Raw genomic sequence first — 22,588 nt, forward strand, 5'->3', positions numbered from 1 at the left:
GAGCAGCCCGCCCAGGGCGAACGACCACACCCCAAGCCGCATAAGGCACCAGGGGGCCGCTGGGAGTCCCCCCGCCGGTCCCCAGGCACCCCAACCTAGCCCCCCTGGGCGCCCCAGATGCTGATGCCGCCCGCGCCACGAGCTTCAGTTCTTTAAAGCCAGGGCCCCCTCCAGAGGCCAAGCCAGACCGCCCCGCCGGGATGTGGCCCCCTAATCTAGCCCCGACACTCTGCCTCACGGGGGACTGCCCAAGCAGGGGCCGCACCAGAAGGTATGCAAGGGCGCGGCACGCGCCACCCGCCCCAGAAGACCCCCGCCAGGACCGGCCCGGCCAGCCGGCCAAGCACCCCGGGCCCCAGGAGCACCCCCAGGGACCAGGACCCCCCAAGGGCAAGCCCCCGGGCCAAGCCCCCCGGGACGCGCCCCCCACCCCAGCCCAGGTCCCGGCCACAGCCCAGCAGGACCGCACAGTCCCAGACAGCACAAGGCCAGCAGCCCAGGGCCCGCCGCCCCCCGGACAGCGCAAGCCACGGGGCAGCACCCCCCGCCGGCCCGCGAGCAACCGGCGACCCCCACCGCGGGGACGGAGGCACCCCAATGGCACACATCCAGCGCGGGACAGCAGCCCCCAGCCAAAGATGCCCCGGACCCACCCACCAGTCCGCAGATGGCAGGACATACCCACCAGGCGGCCGAAAGCAACCTCAACCATCGGAACAGCTAACGCCGCCCCCCCAGTAAACAGCATCATCCCGAGGCGCCAAACAACCCTGCCCCAACCCCGGTGAGGACACCAGCACCCCCCCAGCACACCCACCCCCCAAACCGGCGAGGCAGGCCGCCCCGGGCCCGCACACCGCGGGGCCCGCCCCCAAGGCCACCAGGAGACAAAGCAAGCACCAAGCCACACCCAAGGGGGAGAGGCACCCCCGCGCCCCACCCGGCCGACACCAATTAATTCACTTGTAGATATCTCAGTCCCTCCAAAGTCACAAATTCAATGAAACTATCACCATATTTGCAGGGGGCTACCTATTTTCCCTATGCTTTAATCACACAACTACAAACACAATGTAATCAATTGTTGTAAGAAAGCTCCAGTCTTCTAAAATCCTGCAATTTCTTGCAAATCATTCCACAGAATTAATCTAAATCTTGATTAAATTATACTAAAATTGGTAAAAAAAAAAAAAAATCAAGGCATTTTGAATAGAAGATCCAGCACTGATGACTGTCACATATTGCTTGGATATTATCGATGCCTCACATAATGGATATCTCAGTAACAAACTAGCGTACACTGCTGCTTTTGACACCATCAACCACTCAATCCTACTTTCCCGCTTACAATCCCTCCTCAATATCACTGGCAGTGCCCTCACCTGGCTATATTCATTCCTCACTGACAGAAAACAATTCATCTTCATCAACAACTGCTCCTCCTCCACTGCCCCCATCCCACGGAGTCCCCCAGGGCTCTGTGCTTGGTCCTCTCCTCTGCACCATCTACCTCCTCTCCCTTGGTCAAATCATTCGTCGTTATAGTCTCCGTCCAATTATACATCTCCACCAAAACGTCACATGCATGCACAACACCGGACTCTTTCCTGCAAAGTTGACTCATCGCAGCTGTTGTAAACACGAAGTTGCATTTTTTTGCCCGTTAACGCCATGTGTTTTTATTGTATTTTAAAATTTCCATATATGCCGGCCTGGCTGCACCTTCGGGCTCGGGGCAGCGCCCGGGGTCGCAGAAGTGGTTCTTACACAAAACATTGGTCATGGATGCACTGGTAGGGCCCTATATAATCTGCGTTAACGGAATCGCGAACAGAATCACGGAATCAACCAATGAAAATTGCTAACCGCGGAAATGGACAGAATCAACATGAAACGCCATCACCGTGAGGCAAGGAATGTTTGTTTTTTTTTTATATGGGAAAATGTTCCAGGGAGTGCTCATTAGGTGCACCGCCCTCCACCCTCCTGTCCTGGCTGCATTAAGCCCTACCTAAAACACCCCAAACACTGTCTAAAATTGCCACCAAAAAAATAAACTGCGCAATCTCGTTGTGACAATATCTATATACGGCGCTAAATCGTGATATTTTTTCGCACGATCAATTATCGATAGACAGAAAGCACTATTGGAGATACTTATTCATTTACATTGGTATGTTGACACTTATCTACAGAAATGTTGCACTAAAATAGTGTCACTGTTCATAGGACACTTTCAATTTATTGTCTTTCAGAGATATAAAATAAAAATTGTATTTTTTCACTTAATCTTTTTTTTTCTTGTTATGTCATAGATTATCGCAGATTGATTTCTGACCTATTTATCGATAATCGCAGTATCGTCATGTCATGAGATAATAGTTATCATGAGCTTTGTATCACGTATTGTATCGTGAGGTACCCAGAGGTTCCCACCCCTAGCGCAAACCATCACTGACTCCTAAATACAGAGCCACCAGTGCTCGTTTAACTTTGCTGTGCCTGTAAAACTCAGTCCGTTTCTCATGTAGCGCACGGCGCTCCGTAAAACCATCAGCTTTAATCAGTTTCACCTGCTCAGAACATTTGAACAACATCTCATCTGTGCTACAGAAGATCCGTGGGAAAAAATGCATGTTGTTGTGGACAAGACCATCGATGCCAGGGATTGTAGAATCTGAAACATCGTAGTTTAATGATAACTTCTAATACTGTGAAATATACTGATGTAACTGATGTATCCTTGTGTCCATTTATTATTGTGTAATCATTATGGTCTGGAATGATGTCATTATGATAATTTAAATTATGTTAATTTAAATTAAGTTTATCAAAACTTATACAATAAACCTGATCAGATTCAGCAAACCATTGATCCCTGAGGAGAAACTGGGTTACTGTTCTCATACATTTTTATATGACATAAATAATTAAAACTGAGCAGTCAGAATAATCCATGTTACTACAACTTATGTCTACCTCTTAATTGTATCTTACTTTATTTTTGACATACATTTTTGTTCAATTATGTTTTTTATTAATAATTATTTTGTTTCCTCACAAAAGTTAAAAACTAATATTTTCTAAAAAAAAAGATTAATATTTCTAAAAAAAATGAATTTTAAAAAATTTAAGTGGAAAACACAGAATTTGGGGAAAAAAATGAAACACATTTTATAGGGCCCTAAACTGGCATGCCTCGGGCTGTGGGATTAGCTTGTACTGGGCTTAACCTTAGACACATTGATCCCAGTTTTAGGTAAAACCACTCACTCCTTCCTTCTGTTCATGACCACCACCATTATACTTAAGCTGAGTGATGTGTCACCACCTTACATTTCTCCACACTTGTCACCAGACTGACTGAACTGATTACACAACACTATAAGCACAAATATAAACATCACATTTCACACTCACCTTAAAACAGTAACTCTTCCCCACCCCTTCCATTGTCCTACCCTGACTCACTCTTCCCTGTTCCCTTCCTCTCCCCTAGGTGTAACACTGCCCTCTCTTTTTATATCCTCCCCTTAACTGTTTCTTACCCTTCCTTAGGGAGGGCTGGTGATGGTCACAAATGCAAAAAATAAATTAATGTACTTAATTGCAATAACAACATTTATTGCTGTCTTAAAAAGATTGCGCTTCATGTAGTGTTGACCTCTGGCAGCATATGCAAACAAAGTGGGGGAAAAAAAGTTCAAAAATTGCATATTAAACACTAGGGGTGTAAACAAAACAGTCAACTCACGATACGATAGAAAATACGATATAGGGCTCACATTACAAAATACACATATGATGTAAAAAAATAAAAAACTTTGTCAATGAAAAACAATTTGACAAAAGTTGGAGACAGCGTGTGTAGAAGTGTTTTGCTTCACAATTAAATATTATTTGTGATGATAATATTAATTAGTGGCCACAATTAAAAAGTAACTAAACCCCTGCTTTCTGCTGACCTGCCACTAGGAGGGAAATTTAAAAAATGCCTTGATCATGGGCGTTACTCCTGAAGCAGTAAGACACACCCACTAAGGCAGCACACAGCGCTATGCGCAGAGACAGACGGTAATACACACAATGATGTGTCTGTATACACACATATAGCGAGTCCATAAGCTGAAATGTGTCAGTTCAACCACAGGCACACACAATCATGACGTGAAGCTCACACACAGCCTTACAGACACCACTCAGGGGTAAACAGCCCTGCTCTCCCACCACCTCACGCACATAGCGATAAGACATACACACATGTCCACGCACACACAGAGACAAACAGCAATACACAAAGCATAGAATCCGCTCTTTATAGAAGCACAGAGTCAAAAATATCACCACTGCAGTGACTGTTTCACACGGAACACAGTGGACTTCTTCATTAAGGTTGAGGAAACCCTCCTAACTCCTCTCAGCTTTTATAGGAGGGGCGTGGCCAACAGTGAAAGTTGATGATGCACAGCAATCCAAAGAATCCGTCTCAGCCAATAGTAAAATTCACATGTAATAGCCGGCGTTCAACCCTTAGAGGCCACGAATTGGCATTTTACCAGTGTTGTGTTCAAGACCACACTGTCCGAGACCAAGACTTGCCCGAGACCAGAATGCACCGAGACCAAGTCAAGACCAAGACCGAGACAAGCCGAGACCAAGGCCATAAACTATTTTTTTTTTCAATTTAAAAAAATCTATAAATAAATAAAATTATGGCAAGGTTCAACAGTTAAATAAGATTCTCTCTTTAATTTTAGTTTATTTTAAATACATTTGACGGACAAAAAAGGTGCCTGCAAAAAATTAACTAAAATACGGTATTAAAACTACTACTGCCACTGATAAATTCACAATTATTCTACATATTTGAAAACAAGATTTTTATGTCATCTGAATGTACAGCAAGTGTTTAAAAGCATTTCTGCCAAGAAATAATGATTCTTGATTCTGATTCTTGAGTTGTGCAGGTCAACAGGTCAGAGATTTCACAAGATCATTTTTTAGGTTGAAAAAGCCTTTACACAGGCCATTTTTATTCATTCACTTAGTTGATATAGTTTAATTTGGTTGCTGTAATATAACTAGGATATTCAATTAACAAAGGTTTCCAGCTGTAACTGTAAAAGTGAAACTTTCTGAAATCAAACTACAAACAAGTTGTCAGCAGTGTAAAAAACATAGAGCTACAGGTAGATGTGAAACTAAATAAAACAAACTCAAACCCTGGAAAAGTCATGTGACAAATCAATCAATAGTTATTGTTGAGAATTATCATTATTATTCTAGATACAGTGGAAACAGAAACTTTAAAAAATAATTATATTGTGAACCTGTTTATATTGTGGGGAACATATTATATACATAAATGTAATTAGAGTCTGAAGCCACAAAAAAAAACACCACTTTAAAAAGAAAATAGACTAATAAGTCCTCTTTACAGTTATTCGACTCATTCTGTGCTACTGCAACTCTGCGGCGATGACGCGCTGGTGACGACATAAACCAAGATGGCGGCGGCCCGGACTACAGCCGACATTATGTAATAAAGCCTTAAAAGACATGGATATAATGAAAAGAGTGGATGGACAGATGCATAAACATGCAGACTTTCACACGGACACACACAGACTTATTAAACACACACGGACCTCAGTACACACGGTAAACGGAACAGGCTTCACCGCTCGGCTGGCACTAGGACCCAGAAGCAGAGTCAGTGCGTCCCCTATCCAGCCTTCACAGGCTGTAATATCATCAGTTTATCATTTTACCTGTTGTTAGAGCTACTGTCTTTACCAGGGAGATAATATTTATTCATGGTGATTGTTTTCTGGAGTTTTACTGGGATTTTTACCATTGATTAGTTCATTTCTCCCTTGCGGTCCAAACTGACACCGTAGCCACACACACATATGAGTGTGTCACACACGTCACTCAGTCACATTAAGGAAGGTTCTGGTCATTATACGGGGTGGATTAAAGAATGAATAAAGGATTGTTGTATCCCGTTCTTCTCCGTGTTATTATCACATTATAAAAAAGTTTAAAAATAGCGGGAATTAGTGCTGGTCTCGAACGGTCTTGACGGAAAATCCCGAGTCCGGGCAGCCCGAGTCCAAGACAAGACCGAGTCAAAATGCTTCAGAGTCCAAGACAAGACCAAGACCTTTAAAATTTGGTCTCGAGACCAAGATCGGTCTTGACCACTACAACACTACATTTTACAACTAAATACGCAAAATTAAAATACTTTTACTAAAATGTGAAAAGTGGGACTAGGAATAATAAACAGAACTACCTAATACATAAATACACATCTGTAGAAATGTTTTGGGAAGTCACTATGGCAGCGTTTTTGGGGGCAGACACAAAAAATTATGGTAATAATGAAGTTAAAACATTTCTATGCATCTGTCCACAGGACTCCACAATCCCAAATCCCTGCTTTAGGTATTACCACTCACTCATTCCCCCTGTCCACAGCTACCACCATTATAGCTAAGCTTCACACTTGTCACTATACTGGCGTGATTACACAACATAATAAGCACAATATATTCTACAACTTCACATCTCACCCTCACTGTAAAACAAGCTATTCTTCCCCACCCTTTCTATTTCCTACCTTGACTCTCTCCTCCCTGCTCCCTTTCCCCTCCCCCTCCCTCTTCACTTAGGTGTAACACTGCTCTCCCTTTTTATATCCTCCCTATAATAAAAGATTTCTTACCCTTCCTTAGGGAGGGATGGTGATGGTCACAATTAAGCAATAAAATAAATCAATGTATTTTATTGCAATAACAAAACATGCATTGCTGTCTCATAATGACTGCACTTCTTGTAGTGTTGACCTTTGACAGCATGTGCAGACAAGAGAAAAAATAAAAAATAAAATTAAATTCTATCCAGACTCCACAATGCAAAGCACCAAACTTTTCCGACAATGTCAATAAGACAGTGTTTACGGTGGAGGTGAAACAAATTTTCAAGCGCAATTTCAACCTTTTACATCTTTTTTTTCAAGCTTTAATTTATTGATCCATGAGGCCTACACTGTTTATATATGATAAAAAACACATTGTACACCTGTCCCAGAGGAATTGTTTTAGTTCCAACATGTGAGCACTTACCCATGTTGAAGAGTGACAGCTGCGACATCATTGGGACCATATAAACTTTTCCATCGCCCCCGTGAAACGCCCTCATCTTTGTGTTCTCAGGCTGGAAGCGAGACTTCCACAAACCTTTGAAGTAGATCGCATTTAAAGCAACCAGGCGGGTCAGAGCTGGATCCAGCATGTCTGCTTTCACCAAGGTGTGGATGTGACCTGGATAAAGATTCAACATAGGACCACAAGTCAATCAGCAGTGTTAGATATGAGCACTTCATAGTAAATACAAAAAAAAGATTTCACAGTTCTTCTTTCCAATAAAAAGTGCAATTAACAATATGCAGTCATTCTTATCAAAGTGTCTTGATGAATACAAATCAAACAAAAATATTTTGTCTATCTTTCACATTTTGCATACTTGATACAAGTCGTGGGAGGGATAAAAGTACATTAAATATGATTAGAACAACTGGTACAATTTAACTTCATTCTGTTAAATATTGTTTTGTTTTATATGTTTTTTAGAACAATTAGAAGAAATTTCATTATTTAGTTAGATTTAGTCCTTTTACATTTTAAAGCTTTATTCTTTACAGTCTTTCAGCACGACTAAATGTATGTGTATCCAGAGGCAAGGTGAGACTGACAGTGGAAAAAAAAAAAATAGGAAGAACGCAAACAGATGCAGAAAAACATTAATGATATACATAATAGGGGACGTGACTAAAGGATAAGCAAACTGCTTCTCTCGTCTCCTTTTTCGGCATGGACAAAACAAAAAAAAAAAAAAAGGGAAAATCAAAACTTCTGTGAATGCAACCATGTCGAAAATAAACTGAATAAATAATAATAATAAAAAAAAGTAAATACAAGTTTAAAGCAAGATGGTTGCGTGCAAATAACCATATTGATAAAAAATGATACAAATAAAGGTTTTTTCTGCTGAATACATATGTATTTGGGTATTAAGTAGTGCTGTTGATGTATCATAGTCCAACTTTTAACATTTTAGTAAAAGTTTTTTTAATTTTGCGTATTTAGTTGGAAAATGTCAGATATACTGACCTCTAAGGGTTGAGCGCTGGCTATTACAATTGAATTTTGCTACTGGCTGAGATGGATTGGACCATCGCGCATCACCAACTGTCACTGCTGGTTCCGCCTCTCCTATAAAAGCTGAGAGGAGGGAGTTGGGTTTCCTCCAATGACAGCCTTCAGTGAGCGTTGATTGACAGCCGTAATGCGGAACTCCATGCTCCATGCATTAATACTGTGAGGTTTTTAAACTGTGCTTTTATAAAGAGCAAATTCTGGTCTACTCAGAGGATTCATCAAGCTATGTGTGTATGTACAGACACATTGTGTGTATCCCTGTCTGTCTCTGCATGTACTTCTCACTTTTGTGTGTGTCTGTGTCTTTAAGTTGTTGAGCAGACGGGTCACTAAGAGCACTGACTGGGCATGTCTTACTGCGTCAGGAGTAACGCCCATAATCAAGGCATTTTTTAATTTCCCCTCTAGTGGCAGGTCAGCAGAAAGCAGGGGTTTAGTTACTCTTTAAGCATCACAGAAAATCTTAAAAATGTTTGTATGCGATTGTCAATGCAGTTGACCAGGACAGTCACAGAACACTTACAGTATTTCTATCACAGAATCACTGATCATCTCCTACCTTTGGTCTTATTGTTCACCCAGGTGTTGATTTCATCTGCTGCTGCTTGAGAGTGGCTGAAGTCCAGGCTTCTGCTCTCACACTGAAAGTTGGCCTTGTTGGTTTCCACAAAGCTCTTCTCAATGGGGAAGCCCTTCTGAGTGAAGAGGGCATTGGCAATCTGAACCACGTCCTGATTGGACCTGGCCGTCAAGGACTTGTGCAGCTTCTTTAACATCTTGTAAGGGCCTGTGTAGACACAACGAGGATAAATTTAGGTCATGCTTTTTTCACTGCCCTGATTGGAGACAATGATGTAAAATCCTTAATAAAATCCTTAACCCGTCTTGAAACAGTTCTGAAACTCACTTTCAGCTAGGAGGAGACAAGTCCAGCCTCTTTAAACAGTGTTTTACACAGTTTCTACTTCCACAACAGCAGAACTTAGATGAAAGAAATCTTTCCCACTACAGAAACACATCATGTATGGCATAGAGAAAAAAAATCAACAAGGCTGTTGAAACAATGACAGTTTTTTTGCTCGAAGGAAGGGGGTGAGTTTTTTGTGAATGGTGAAATGGAATGAGCAAAAACTGTGAGGAAAAGGATGGATGCCTTTGTGTTCTGGCTTATTAAAGGTCCAGTATTGTGCTATTTTTCACCCATCTCCAATCATTCAAAGAACCCCAACAACATAGTATTTGAGGTTTATTTTCCCAAACTCACCTGTTTTCTGGAGTTTTAGCTCTCTTAAGTCACTTCCAGAGCGCTCCTAAAAACAAGCTGTTTTTTGAACTTCATGCATATACATGAGTAGGCGTATAGATCAATTCCCATCCCTACCCATGATCACAAGTTTTTGCTGCATCTCCTTCTAATGACTGCAAAAAAATAACAACCTGCTGGTCTCACAATGGATACAAAAAAAAACAAAAAAAACTAAATCAGACAGGTACACTCAATGGAACAACCGCACAACTACAGCTCAAGACCCACATCTTTGAAAGAAGACGGGAACCAGTTTTAAGCCTTGTTGGATAGGCAACTTATGCCTCTTTTTTGTTTTTTTTATTGAAGTATGTCTATTTTCTTTTTCCCTGTCCTTTACTGCAAACATAAAATTAGAATATCATGAAAAGTTGATTTATTTCAGTATTTCCATTAAAAAAGTGAAACGTGTATATTATATTCATTCATTACACACAGACTGATATACTGTATATTTTTTAATTTTGATGATTATAACTGACAACTAATGAAAATCCCAAATTCAGTATCTCAGAAACATTACTTAAGACCAATACAAAAAAAATTTCTAGAAATGTTGGCCAACTGAAAAGTATGAGCATGTACAGCACTCAATACTTAGTTAGGGCTCCTTTTGCCTGAATTACTGCAGCAATGCAGCGTGGCATGGAGTGGATCAGTCTGTGGCATTGCTCAGGTGTTATGAGAGCCCAGGTTTCTCTGATAGTGGCCTTCAGCTCTTCTGCATTGTTGGGTCTGGCATCTCGCATCTTCCTCTTCACAATACCTCATAGGTTTTCTATGGGGTTAAGGTCAGGCGAGTTTGCTGGCCAATCAAGAACCGGGATACCATGGTCCTTAAACCAGGTACTGGTAGCTTTGGCACTGTGTGCAGGTGCCAAGTCCTGTTGGAAAATGAAATCTGCATCTCCATAAAGTTGGTCAGCAGCAAGAAGCATGAAGTGCTCTAAAACTTCCTGGTAGACGCTGCGTTGACCTTTGAACTAAGGAAACACAGTGGACCAACACCAGCACATGACATGGCACCCCAAACCATCACTGACTGCGGAAACTTTACACTCAATCTCAAGCAACATGGATTCTGTGCCTCTCCTCTCTTCTTCCAGACTCTAGGACCTTGATTTCCAAAGGATATGAAAAATGTACTTTCATCAGAGAGCATCACTTTGGACCACTCAGCAGCAGTCCAGTCCTTTTTGTCTGTAGAAAAAGCAAGACGCTTCTGACATTGTCTCTTGTTCAAAAGTGGCTTGACACAAGGAATGCGACAGCTGAAACTCATGTCTTGCATACGTCTGTGCGTGGTGATTCACTGACTCCAGCTTTTTTAATGTGTTTTGTTTCATAATCCTCTCCAGGGCGTGGTTATCCCTATTGCTTGTACACTTTTCTACCACAGAGCTCTGTGAACAGCCAGCGTCTTTAGCCATGACCTTTTGTGTCTTGCCCTCCTTGTGCAAGGTGTCAATGGTCGTCTTTTGGACAACTGTCAGGTCAGCAGTCTTCCCCATGATTGTGTAGCCTACAAAACTAGACTGAGAACATTTAAAGGCCTTTGCAGGTGTTTTGAGTTAATTAGCTGTCTTTAATATTTAACCTCTCCACAATATTCTAATTTTCTGAGATACTCAATTTGGGGTTTTCAGTAGTTATCAGTTATAATCGTCAACATTAAAATAAATAAACACTTGCAATATGTCAGTCTGTGTGAAATGAATGTATTATACAAGTTTCACTTTTTGAATAGAATTAATGAAATAAATCAACTTTTTCATGATATTTTATGGCCAGCACCTGTATATAGTCTAGTCTAGTGGCTTGTAATCGGAGGGTTGCCGGTTCGAGTCTCACCCGGACCAACACTGTGGGATGTTGAGCAAGTCCCTTAACCCCAACCAAATTGCTTCCCAGGCACCTGCAGTTGGCAGCCCACTGCTAATCCTTGGTAAAAATGCAGATTAAAGGTCCCTTAGGAGAGCTCTTCTTCTGTGCTTCATTGTCTACTACAATGACATAATGCAAAATAATGTTTTTTGTTAGGCATAGATCTACTAAAGGGTAAATTTCAAAGGTTTTCGGCCACATATGTAAAAACAGTGGATGATCCCTTAATCAAAAAATAAAGCGTAGCAACTTTGGACGTAAGAGTCAAGTTATTATTTCGTAATGTGTTTGGAAAAAAAAAAATCATCATTATAGATACTGGAATTTGTTTCCTACTATATACATCTTGAAAATAAATAAATATACTCTATGTATGAAGGGTAGGCAGTAAGTCAATCTTCATTTCATAATGTATTGCTACATTTTGTACCAGTATAATTGTGCACACCCTCTACATGCTAACGATAGCATTAGCAGAGCTGTTCCTACCATTTTTCTTGTAGCGCAGAGCTTGGAGCAGCTGTTTGCGTGTATCCCCATCAGCGCCAGGTAGCAGCATGCCCAGGATAGAAGCCACTCCGTGAGGTGACAGCACCACGTTTTCCAGAGGTTTGGCATGGACTACTTGACGAAATACGTGTATGCCAAGATCAGAGCCCCGCTCTCCATAGGAGGGGGCCTGAGGCCTTACACTCCCAACACCAGACACGGTAACCAGCACACACAGGCACACAAAGGAGATCCGATTCATTTTCATTCCTGCTGAACCTGCAGAAACAAATGGAAGATTAACAGTTGATTGGCAATGAACAAGTGGATAGTGGTGCAAATTAGGTACCGGTAAGTAATGTGACATATATATCGTGGTGCGACATAAAAATGTATCTGTCGTTTACATGGCTACTTTAATATGTGTGACCTTGGTCCCACTGTGTTGCTAAAATATGATGAAGCTAACCAAGCTAATCTACTCACAGCAACGCTGCTACTTTGCAGCAGCATGTTTGCGTCTCCCTGAAATACTATTTTACAGCACTGTTATTGGAACAAGCTGGTCCCAGTCCATGTGACTAAAGTAGTTAGGCATTGTGTAAATCACCATCAGCTACTGAAGCCACACCCACTGGTCAGATCCAGCCTAATTCTAAATCAATTAACACCGGCCGGGTCGTGCTCGGACATGAGCGTTAAGTGTTTAGTTTCGCTCCACATAGATGTAGAAAATAATACTGTGGTATGTGGAGGTGAAACGCCTCTTTTTTCTGACAGATTGGGTCTCCCGCAATCATCGAACTGTTACGTTACGAACCATCGTATGGTATATAACAACGATGTTACAGTTCGTAACATCGTTACGAACTGTGTCACTACAGCCAATATCACTCTTCCAAGCAAAATAGCTGCAAACGTGTCTCAAAATGGAAGTGTTAATTTATCTCCTGCTGCTCTAGATTGTAACCAAACCTCTACATCATTATATGATCTTTGATGGAGCTTGCAACTATAATTCACTACAGGTACAGTTTAAAATGATAGCAGTGGCCATTATTGTTGTTTTTGCGCCTCCTGGTGGCATTTCCACGGACAAATTAACAAATCAGAACACGTGACAACAGTATAGAGGTTTTGCACGGACGTCACTGATACCACGTGGGGCTTGTTTGTGCTTCCATCTTGGACGGCATCAGCATGTCAGCAGACCACAGTTCAAGTTGTGTGACTGTGATAATGATCTGTAAATGAAGCCACATTTAACAGGGTTTATACTTTTGAGTTATACTATATCTACCACCAAATGTTTAATTGACCAATTCAAGCAACATAGTTACACTTTCAGGGTTCTCGCCAGCGCTGTTGAGCATAGGGGCCCCTGACATTGAATTTTGCTCACCTACGAACCAATTTAATCGGTACAGTCATAATAATTGTTGCACACATGGACACAAAAGGGACTTCCAGGCGTGCACGGGTTGTTTTAACTCTTTTTAATCTGAATAACCGAGAAACACATACACCAACCGCACCATCTATTCAATACAGACAATCTGCTCAGATGCCACTGTCTTTACCAGAGGACCCCTGCTGCCTGTGTACTTCCTCCGCTTGGTAACTGTAATTACCGTCCAATATAAACAGACGTAGTGTGGAGCGCACATGAAGCTGCTCATTGTTTATAACTCAATGGATCATATCACACTATCGGCGACCGTGGCTCTGGTGGTAGTGGGTCGTCTTCTGATCGAGAGGTTGGGGGTTCGATCCCAGTACCTGACTATGTGTCAAAGCGTCCTTGGGCAAGACACTGAACCCTAAGTTGCTCCCAGTGGTCGACTAGCACCTTGCATGGCAGTCCTGTCCCACTGGTGCGTGAATGTGAGAGTGATTGGGTGAATGAGCTGATATGTAAAGTGCTTTGAGACTGCTTCAGTGTGGGGATAAAGCGCTATATAAATCAAGTCCATTTTTACACTAGTACAGTGCCCGTCGGAAGTATGTATCCATGTGGGAGCATAAGGGGTATATTTGCGGGTGCAAAATGTGGGTGTAATTTTCCTGGTTTAATTTTATCACTTTTATATTTTTTTGTATGGTGTATTTTTCCTGTAACGTATGTTTTTTGGAGTCATGTGTATCTTTCTGTTGTCTTTTTGTGCATAAATGTTTGCCGTTTATTTATTTTAATTTTTTTTGTAATGTATGTTTTTTGGAGTCACGTGTATTTTTGTATAATTCTGTTGTCTTTTTGTGCATAAATGTTTGCTGTTTTTTATTTTAATTTTTTGTAATGTATGTTTTTTTGGAGTCATGTGTATTTTTGTATAATTATTGTTTTTGTTGCTATTGTAGTGTGAATCAGGAGTAATTTTGTGTATTTTTCTGTAAATGTATGTTTTTTTGAAGTCGAGTACAGTGCCCGTCGGAAGTATGTATTCATATAGTGGGAGCTTAAGAAGAGTTGTCAATTATGGGCATAATAATAATAACATACTCTGTAGCATTATAAAGGGGTATATTTGCAGGTGCAAAGTAAAATAGCGTGTGCAATTTCCCTGGTTTAATTCTATGAGACATGCGCATGATAAATGTGGGGTTTTTTTTAAACTCATTTTTATATTTTTTTCATTTGGTGTTTTTTTTCTGTAATGTACAGTGCCCGTCGGAAGTATGCATTCATGTGGGATTATAAGTATTTAGTGTATTTTGAGTCATTTTCACGTTTTTGTTGTCGTTTGGTGTATTTTTCTGTGTTGTCTTTTGTGTAATTTTTGTATAATTATTTAGTTTTGTGTATTTTGAGTCATTTTCACGTTTTTGTTGTCGTTTGGTGTACTTTTCTGTGTTGTCTTTTGTGTAATTTTTGTATAATTATTTAGTTTTGTGTATTTTGAGTCATTTTCATATTTTTTGTTGTCGTTTTTGTGTGTGCCTGTCTAACTTTCACCAAACTTATCTATTTTCAGTAGTTAGGTGTAGTGGCAGGTGTGTCGTGAGTGAAGCTGCAGTAATCATCAGGCGGGATTCACTATGTAGCACCGTTTACTGATCTGTCTCAACACTACAGTCACTACCACCCAATGGACGGGTGTCGTGACAGACTGTAACCGGACTAAATGGTGGTCCGTTACACACACGTAGCACCTGATCGGTGTGTGTGTGTGTGTGAGAGACTCTCTACCTTGGACACAAATCTCCTCCGTTGGTTCTCTCTCACACACTCGCGCTGCTGAGAAATGTGCAGCTTTCAACACAGCAGCCATTGCCGTCAATAACTTCCTGGTGAGGTCTCTCCGGTCTAAATAGCAAACGGTCAAACTAACATGAAAATAAAGATTTGGAAATGTCATCACCAAATAAAGAACAGTAAAAAAGTATTTTTCCTCAAAAGAGAAAAGAGAAGTCCACGGGAGCTCATGCACGCACCGGAAGTGAGCTGTGCTGTGAAATAGATATAGATGGTGCGCTAGCGCCCCCTCACACCCTGAGGTCAAAAGCTGAATAGGTTTCATTTCAGGGCCATCCAGAAGTGAAATAAAATTAAAATAAACATTTTAAAATGACCAAATTACTCCAAAATAACAGATACACACACTCGGGGTATTTGGAACCCGTTGACCGAGTTTCAGGTCGAACTTGCACCACGTCAGGGAGATATTTGCTCCACACACACACACGCACGCACACACACAGACCTCCCTTGCTTTTATAGGTAGATGCGGTAGATGTTTGTGTGTTTCTGAAGACAGCTACGCTTCAACAGAAACAACAAGCTAAAGTTCCGTCTCGCCTGGACGTGTGCACGGCGCGAGCGGCAAGTCTGCTGCGGTGGCATCGTCATCAGTGGCATCACTAATTTTGCTAAAAAAAACAAACTCCAAAAGTCCCATTTGGAACCATTTTGGCTTTAAATGAGGCAGAGACGGTAGAGCAATAGGAGATCCACTGTGCAGGCCCTGTCACCAGCTATAGGAGCCAAAGGAGGGAACACTTTTTTTTCCCGCACGAACTCAGAGCGATCTTTTCTTTTTTTTTTTTTTTTAAATGTATATTTACAATGGTCAAACAATATCTACAAATTATATACATACAAAGGAGGGATCACATCCAATCTCAAAACACCAGTGACGACACCCAGAAAATGCATATATATAGTTTTCTCAGGGAATCAGTTCCTGTTTATTATATTTCATTCTCTATGGTTTATTATGTTGGAGAAGAAGCATTATTGTCAAATTGCTTATTTTTAAAAAAATTTTAAAGACAGTGGATTTGTTATCCGAAGTTGATTATTTATATTAGTTAAACATAAATTGGCGTGCAACATCGCGTGGCAGTTGGGGACAGTGCCTCTGGATTGGCAGACCGGGATGGTGGTCCCTCTCTTTAAGAAGGGACTACAGAGGGATCACACTCCTCAGCCTCTCCGGCAAGGTCTACGCCAGGGTGCTGGAGAGGAGGATCCGACCGATAGTCGAACCTCGGATTCAGGAGGAACATTGCGGTTTTCATCCCGGTTGCGGCACACTGGACCAGCTCTATACCCTTCATCGGGTGCTCGAGGGTTCGTGGGAGTTTGCCCAACCAGTCCACATGTGCTTTGTGGATCTGGAGATGGCGTTCGACCGTGTCCCTCGTGATGCCCTGTGATGGGTGCTCCGGGAGTATGGGGTCCGTGGCCCTTTGCTAAGGGCTGTCCGTTCCCTGTATGACCGCAGCAGGAGCCTAGTTCGCATTGCCAGCAGTCAGTAAGACCTGTTCCCAGGGCATGTTGGTCTCCGCCAGGGCTGCACTTTGTCACTGGTTCTGTTCTGTCTGCGGACCGGCGGGAGTCCGATTTGGGAACCTCAGGATTTCATCTCTGCTGTTTGCAGATGTTCTGTTGGAGGTGCTGATCCTCAGGGATGAGGATCAGCACCTCCAAATCTGAGGCCATGGTTCTCCACCGGAAAAAGGTAGCTTCCCCTCTCTGGGTCGTTGGAGAGTCCTTGCCTCAAGTGGAGGAGTTCAAGTATCTCGGGGTCTTGTTCACGAGTGAGGGTCGGATGGAGCCTGAGATCAATAGACGGATCGGTGCGGCGTCAGCAGTGATGCGGTCGCTGTATCGGACTGTTGTGGTGAAGAGGGAGCTGAGTCGGGGGGAAAGGAGCCAGCTGAGGTAGCTCGGGCATCTGTTTCGGATGCCTCCTGGTCGCCTCCCTTGGTTGGTGTTTTAGGCATGTCCTGTCAGGACGAGGCCTCGTGGAAGGCCCAGGACACGCTGGAGGGACTATGTCTCTGAGGATCCCCCAGAACGGCTGGAGGAGGTGTGCGTGGATCGGGAGGTCTGGGCATCTCTGCTGAGACTGCTGCCTCCGTGACCCGGATAAAGTGGAAGAAGATGGATGGATGGAAAGTGAATGATTATTTTTTAATTTCAACCATATAAATTCTAACTTCATTTATTAGTTTTTTTATTGCTTATATGCTTTTGTTCATGTACTCTATCATGCACCAAACAACACTATTAGTAATTAATAAGTATTTTTAACTTGTATAAACACATTGCAGTTCATAAAAATAATAATTAAAAAAAAGGCTTCAGTATCGCGATAATACCCGGAACCGTGATACTTTGTCTGGTATAGTATCGTGGTTACTCATTTTGGTATCGTGACAACTCTAAATAAATGTATGATTCGGGCTGATATCGCATCGGATCGATATCGGTATCCGCAATACGCAAGGCTGCAATATCGGTACCGTATCGGAAGTGAAAAAGTTGTATCGGGACATCCTTAATATATATACTGTATATACCAAGCATGAGTAACTCTTTAACTACATTCATCATCACCTTCACCAATCCAACAAATAACGTTTCGCTTTAAAGTAAGGCTGGAACGGAGATTTAAAAAAAAAAACAACAAAACTAAACCCAACTTTAGCTTTACTTCACTAAATTCAGCCTTCAGCTCGCTCACACGCCACAAAATCCCCCTACGCTGTGAAAAATTCCTGGTGAGAACCCTTACTTTAATCACTGGTAGTACTTAACTTTGCCGTTTGAAATACTCCTGCTCATTTTAGCACACTGAACACTCAAGTCTCACGCATTGGGCGTGAGACACACGCATTTCAACTTGTTTACATGGTCACACCATGTATATCTCATGCAGAGAAATTACCAGGATAAAGGTGCCTCCACACCGAACGCGACTGAAGTGACAATCCTTAACGATCTAATATCGGCGCTGTTTATGGTAAGTGCTGTAAATGTACGAACGGAAAAGAAGTGATCAGCCCTCTCTCTCCCGTCACCGGCTGTGCAGACACACACAAAATAAGAACACTAAGCAATCCATTGTTTACGTCGCTTTCTGTCAGCTAAGAAACGATAAAAGGACAAGCCTGTGAATACATCCAGCAGCAAAACACCATGGTATTATTTTGACACTATTTAGTAAATTACAGTGATCTCTGTGCCACAGCTCAAGCCGTCCAAGCTAAGTGCCGTCCAAGAAGGCTGGTAAACAAAGATCACAAAAGTTGCAAATATTCCTTCCTTGAGAAGAGTCTTAAAGGAGAAGTACCTTATAATTTGGGATATTTTTTTTATTAGTGTTAGAAATTTACACTATCAGCTGCGTTTTTATTCTGCTTGGAAATGTGCAAAATCTAAATAGTGCAATAAAAACTGGTAATGAAAACACCTGAATTTCGAAAAAACACTCAAATATCACTAAAAAGTTTTTAAGCTTCCATGAGGTGGTATTTCAGACATTTCGATATTGAAATGTGTCGCAAAAGCGCCATCTAAACACCTGTTCCGCAAGTTAGGGATGCACCAAATATATTCGGCTGATGATTGCTAAAAAAAGCAACATTCGGCCTTTGGTTTAGTGAGTGTGTGACGCAATGACGCAACCAAACAATGTTCAGTGATTTTGAGTCGGAAGTGTGTGCACGTTGCTGCAGTAGTAGCAGCAGCTCCTCCTCCATTCCGCACACAAACACAACCAGACTCTCTCCTTTCCGCTTACCGCTCTCCATCGTCCGTCACGGTGTAAAAGTTGGAAACTGTCCAATTCCACAACCGAGTCTGTTGTTAGCGCTGTGAGCCACAAATCCGTAAACATCCCTATCGTTTCCTCTTTACACTACACCGGGTCTCGCTGCATAAACTGGTGTAGCATTAGCACGGAGTGCTAATAGATGATGTATGTAAACAATGGGTCAGTGGCGCCAAGCAGTGACTCCAAACACGATCAACAGCAGAAAAAGAAGCGCAGTTTGGGCGTCCAGTAGTGTAGTTTCCATTTACATATATGGCAATAAAGTAGGAATAAAGTAGGGGTGGGCGATATGGGAAAAATATCATATCACAAATTTTTCTTTGTGAAATCACGATCACGATTTTATCACAATTTTTTTCATTCAAATCATTTAGACTATTTTAAAGTTATTTACCAATAAAACAAACCAAATCAAAACCAAAAGTTATTTTAGTGTCTTTTTACTTTGTTTAGCTAAAGTGGATTAGCATTAGCAACACTTGCTACATAACAAGGCAGCATATCAGTCTAGTGATTTATATTTGTTATTGAGGTAACACACTCATATTAATAAAATCCTACTTTAAACAGTGTTTGAACGCCTCATTTCACACAGTTTAGACAATCATATCCTTTACAAGATAAAACATTACTGCTTTGGTTACATTAGGCCTGTGTGATATGGACCAATATTTATATCTCGATATTTTTCCTCAAAATGGCAATAGGTGATATAAACTCCATTTATTATTTGTATTTTTTTTCAATAATTTTATAAGAAAAACAATAATGGGTCAAAGTGGAGAAAAATGCCACAAAGACCCTTTTATTAGTCTCTTATGGAAACAGCCGTGTTAGCTACAGCAGCAGATCTCTGCTACAGTGTAGCTACAGAGTTAGTTATAGAAGTGAAACACATGCAGTGTTTTCTCAAACATATTTCAGTGCTTCAATACTCAGAACTGATAAAGTTGAACAGACAGACACCTGCACTGAGCCTCTGACAGACAATCGCTAACACGGAGGAAGCAGCACAGCTAACTCTGTGTCCGTGCACTGGGGGGAGGGGGAGCGGAGCGTACTTCTGCCCTGTTTAAGGGCTTCATAATCTGTAATGTATGTAATGCTGACATGCTGACTAGAAAATGGTGTGATTTGACAGAGAAAAAAAACCATTGGATGTTCTGTGTATGGACGACAGACGTGACGCAGACATGGCACCACAAGGGTTAAAATGTGAACTACAGACGGCTCTACGTTCTCCGTGATTTGGGAGATAGTCATCATTTTGTAATCCTTAACGAGCTTAACGTTAGATCGCACACTCTTACAATAAAGTATAATATATATTCTATATTAAACCGCAGTGTTTGTTTTAGCTGTAAGATAGTTGGAGAGGGTGGAGCTCACATTCTTGGAGGCGTGTTAGATGACGTCACCTGCAAACGTGGGCAAAATCCAACTCGCCCGTTTAAGGCTGATTTTTTAGAAAATGTGAAATCACAATGGAGGAAGGAAACAGAACTTTTTCAACTTTGTCCCACTGAATGAGGCTAAATGGATGTTTATCACTGTAGCCAAACCATTAGAAAGTGATTTTTTCATCATACCTCCCCTTTAATGCACTTTAGTTTTTTTTTGAATGCATGTTTTGTTTTATTTGAAGAACTAATATAAAATGAAAAACTTTGTTGTGCTTTTTTAGAAAAGCAAATGCTACTGGAATATTTAAAAAAAAGTCATAATATTCATAACAATACATGTCTAAAAATGTATTCTCGGCTATTTATGCACTATTAAAAAAATAGTGAAAAACTTAACAACCGCATTTGATATTCGGCCAAGCATTTATATTTTATTCGGCTTCGGCCTCAAATTTTCATTTCGGTGCATCCCTGCTGCAAGTACAGGTCACAGGATGTTATAATAAAAAAGAAGCCTTAGTCACAACTTTTGAAACAATTTTTGGAAAAAGCAGCTGCAAAATCAGGTGTTTTTGACCGTAACAATCGCAGAAATTGGTCATGAAATCCTAAAGGTACTGAGAAATAGGAAATGGTCATGTTAACAATGTATTTATATAAACCATTTTTATACATATAGCATATGTAGCAATTTTCCATTCATTTCATGTAATTTTAAGAGAAATACTATATTGTGATATATATTGTTATCAGGATTTAACTCTACCTATATTGTGATATAAAATTTTCTCCATTTCGCACAGCAGTACCACTAAGTGCCCGACTGTTTAGCTACTATGATACCAGTTTAAACATTCAGCTACTAAATACGTTTGAGTAGGAGTCAGTCTGATCTCTGATGCTCTCATCCTGCGACTGCCCAAAGCTATAAGTGTTAGACAAACACTGCATTCAGTTCACTGGTTCACACCAGAGGCTAAAAGCAGCCGCATTTAAATTAAAGTGAGAACGACCAAGCAAAAACTGATAAAGAAAAACCTGACAAAAATGCTACTTTAGGTTAAACTACTGGATAAGTTAAAGTTATTTCCTGTAGAAAAGTGTCAGATTCCTACAAACATGTCATAGTGCCATGTCTGTCCCCCACAAAACACACTCAAAGGCACATGAGTGTAGGAACTGGAAGAAAGAGCAATGTTTATCAAGCAGAAGCCAACTTGCTTTAAAATATAGGGACACTAAAATATGGAACAATTATTCACACCTTGCAAAAAACTGTAAGACTTTGAAACTGCTACAAAAGATGTCATAAGAAGTTTTTGGTTGCACCCAACATGTTGACATGCTCTGGGCTCAGCCTGGTCTGTTAACCACAGGCCCCACCCCTCTCTGCTTCAGCTGTGGGCTGGGATGAAGCCAGGAAGAAATAAAACAGGGAGTTACACGCTGAGGCGTCCAGGCATAGCAACAGAGCGCATGGGAGGCGTGCCAAATGGATGAGGTAGGGCGCGCTGAGCGGAGTGCGGAGCGCATGTGGAGCACGCTTCTCGGACCTGGGACAGGGCATGGGGAAGGACGCGCCTAGCGGAGTGATAGAGCGTACACGCGCAGCGCATACCCGATTCCACACCGAAGCAGGACAAACTTCAGAAAAACAAGCGTTTCGCTATTTTCAAATGAAGCGTTCAAACACAGACAAATCATCACACATTGAGGTATTCACAAACGCTCTAAAATCACTTGTACTTTTGATGTTTTAATCGTATTGTGTGTTTAGTCATTTTAACCATTTATCTTTGGTTATTTTTAGTTTTATTTATTTATATATATACACACACATATACATATACACACACATATACATATATACACACATATACATATATACATATATACACACACATATACATATATACACACACATATACATATATACACACACATATACATATATACATATATACACACACATACATATATACACACACATATACATATATACACACACATATACATATATACACACACATATACACACATATATATACATACTAGGACAGTGCCCGTCGGAAGTATGCATTCATGTGGGCACATAAGTACAGTTGTCAATTATGGCCAAATGACAATATATTTCAAGGTTGGATGTACAAAGAGGTGTACATACTCTGTAGTGTTATAAAGGGGTTTATTTGCGGGTGCAAAGTAAAATAGCGTGTGCGA

At 41.2% G+C, this 22,588-nt stretch overlaps 1 protein-coding gene across 1 annotated transcript in view; it reads right to left on the bottom strand.

The window, feature by feature from the left end:
* Window positions 1–22,588, bottom strand: part of serpine2 (serpin peptidase inhibitor, clade E (nexin, plasminogen activator inhibitor type 1), member 2) — a 39,962-nt gene that overhangs the window by 13,388 nt on the left and 3,986 nt on the right. Inside the window, exons 2-4 of the mRNA XM_028465561.1 lie at window positions 11,905–12,183; window positions 8,785–9,012; window positions 7,131–7,328 (exon numbers count right to left, since the gene is read on the bottom strand). Of these exons, the coding sequence (XP_028321362.1) occupies window positions 7,131–7,328; window positions 8,785–9,012; window positions 11,905–12,172 (694 nt within the window). The 5' untranslated portion in view covers window positions 12,173–12,183. The remainder of the gene's footprint in view (window positions 1–7,130; window positions 7,329–8,784; window positions 9,013–11,904; window positions 12,184–22,588) is intronic.

This window comes from Gouania willdenowi, chromosome 13 (genome assembly GCF_900634775.1).
Source record: "Gouania willdenowi chromosome 13, fGouWil2.1, whole genome shotgun sequence".
NCBI lineage: Eukaryota > Metazoa > Chordata > Actinopteri > Blenniiformes > Gobiesocidae > Gouania > Gouania willdenowi.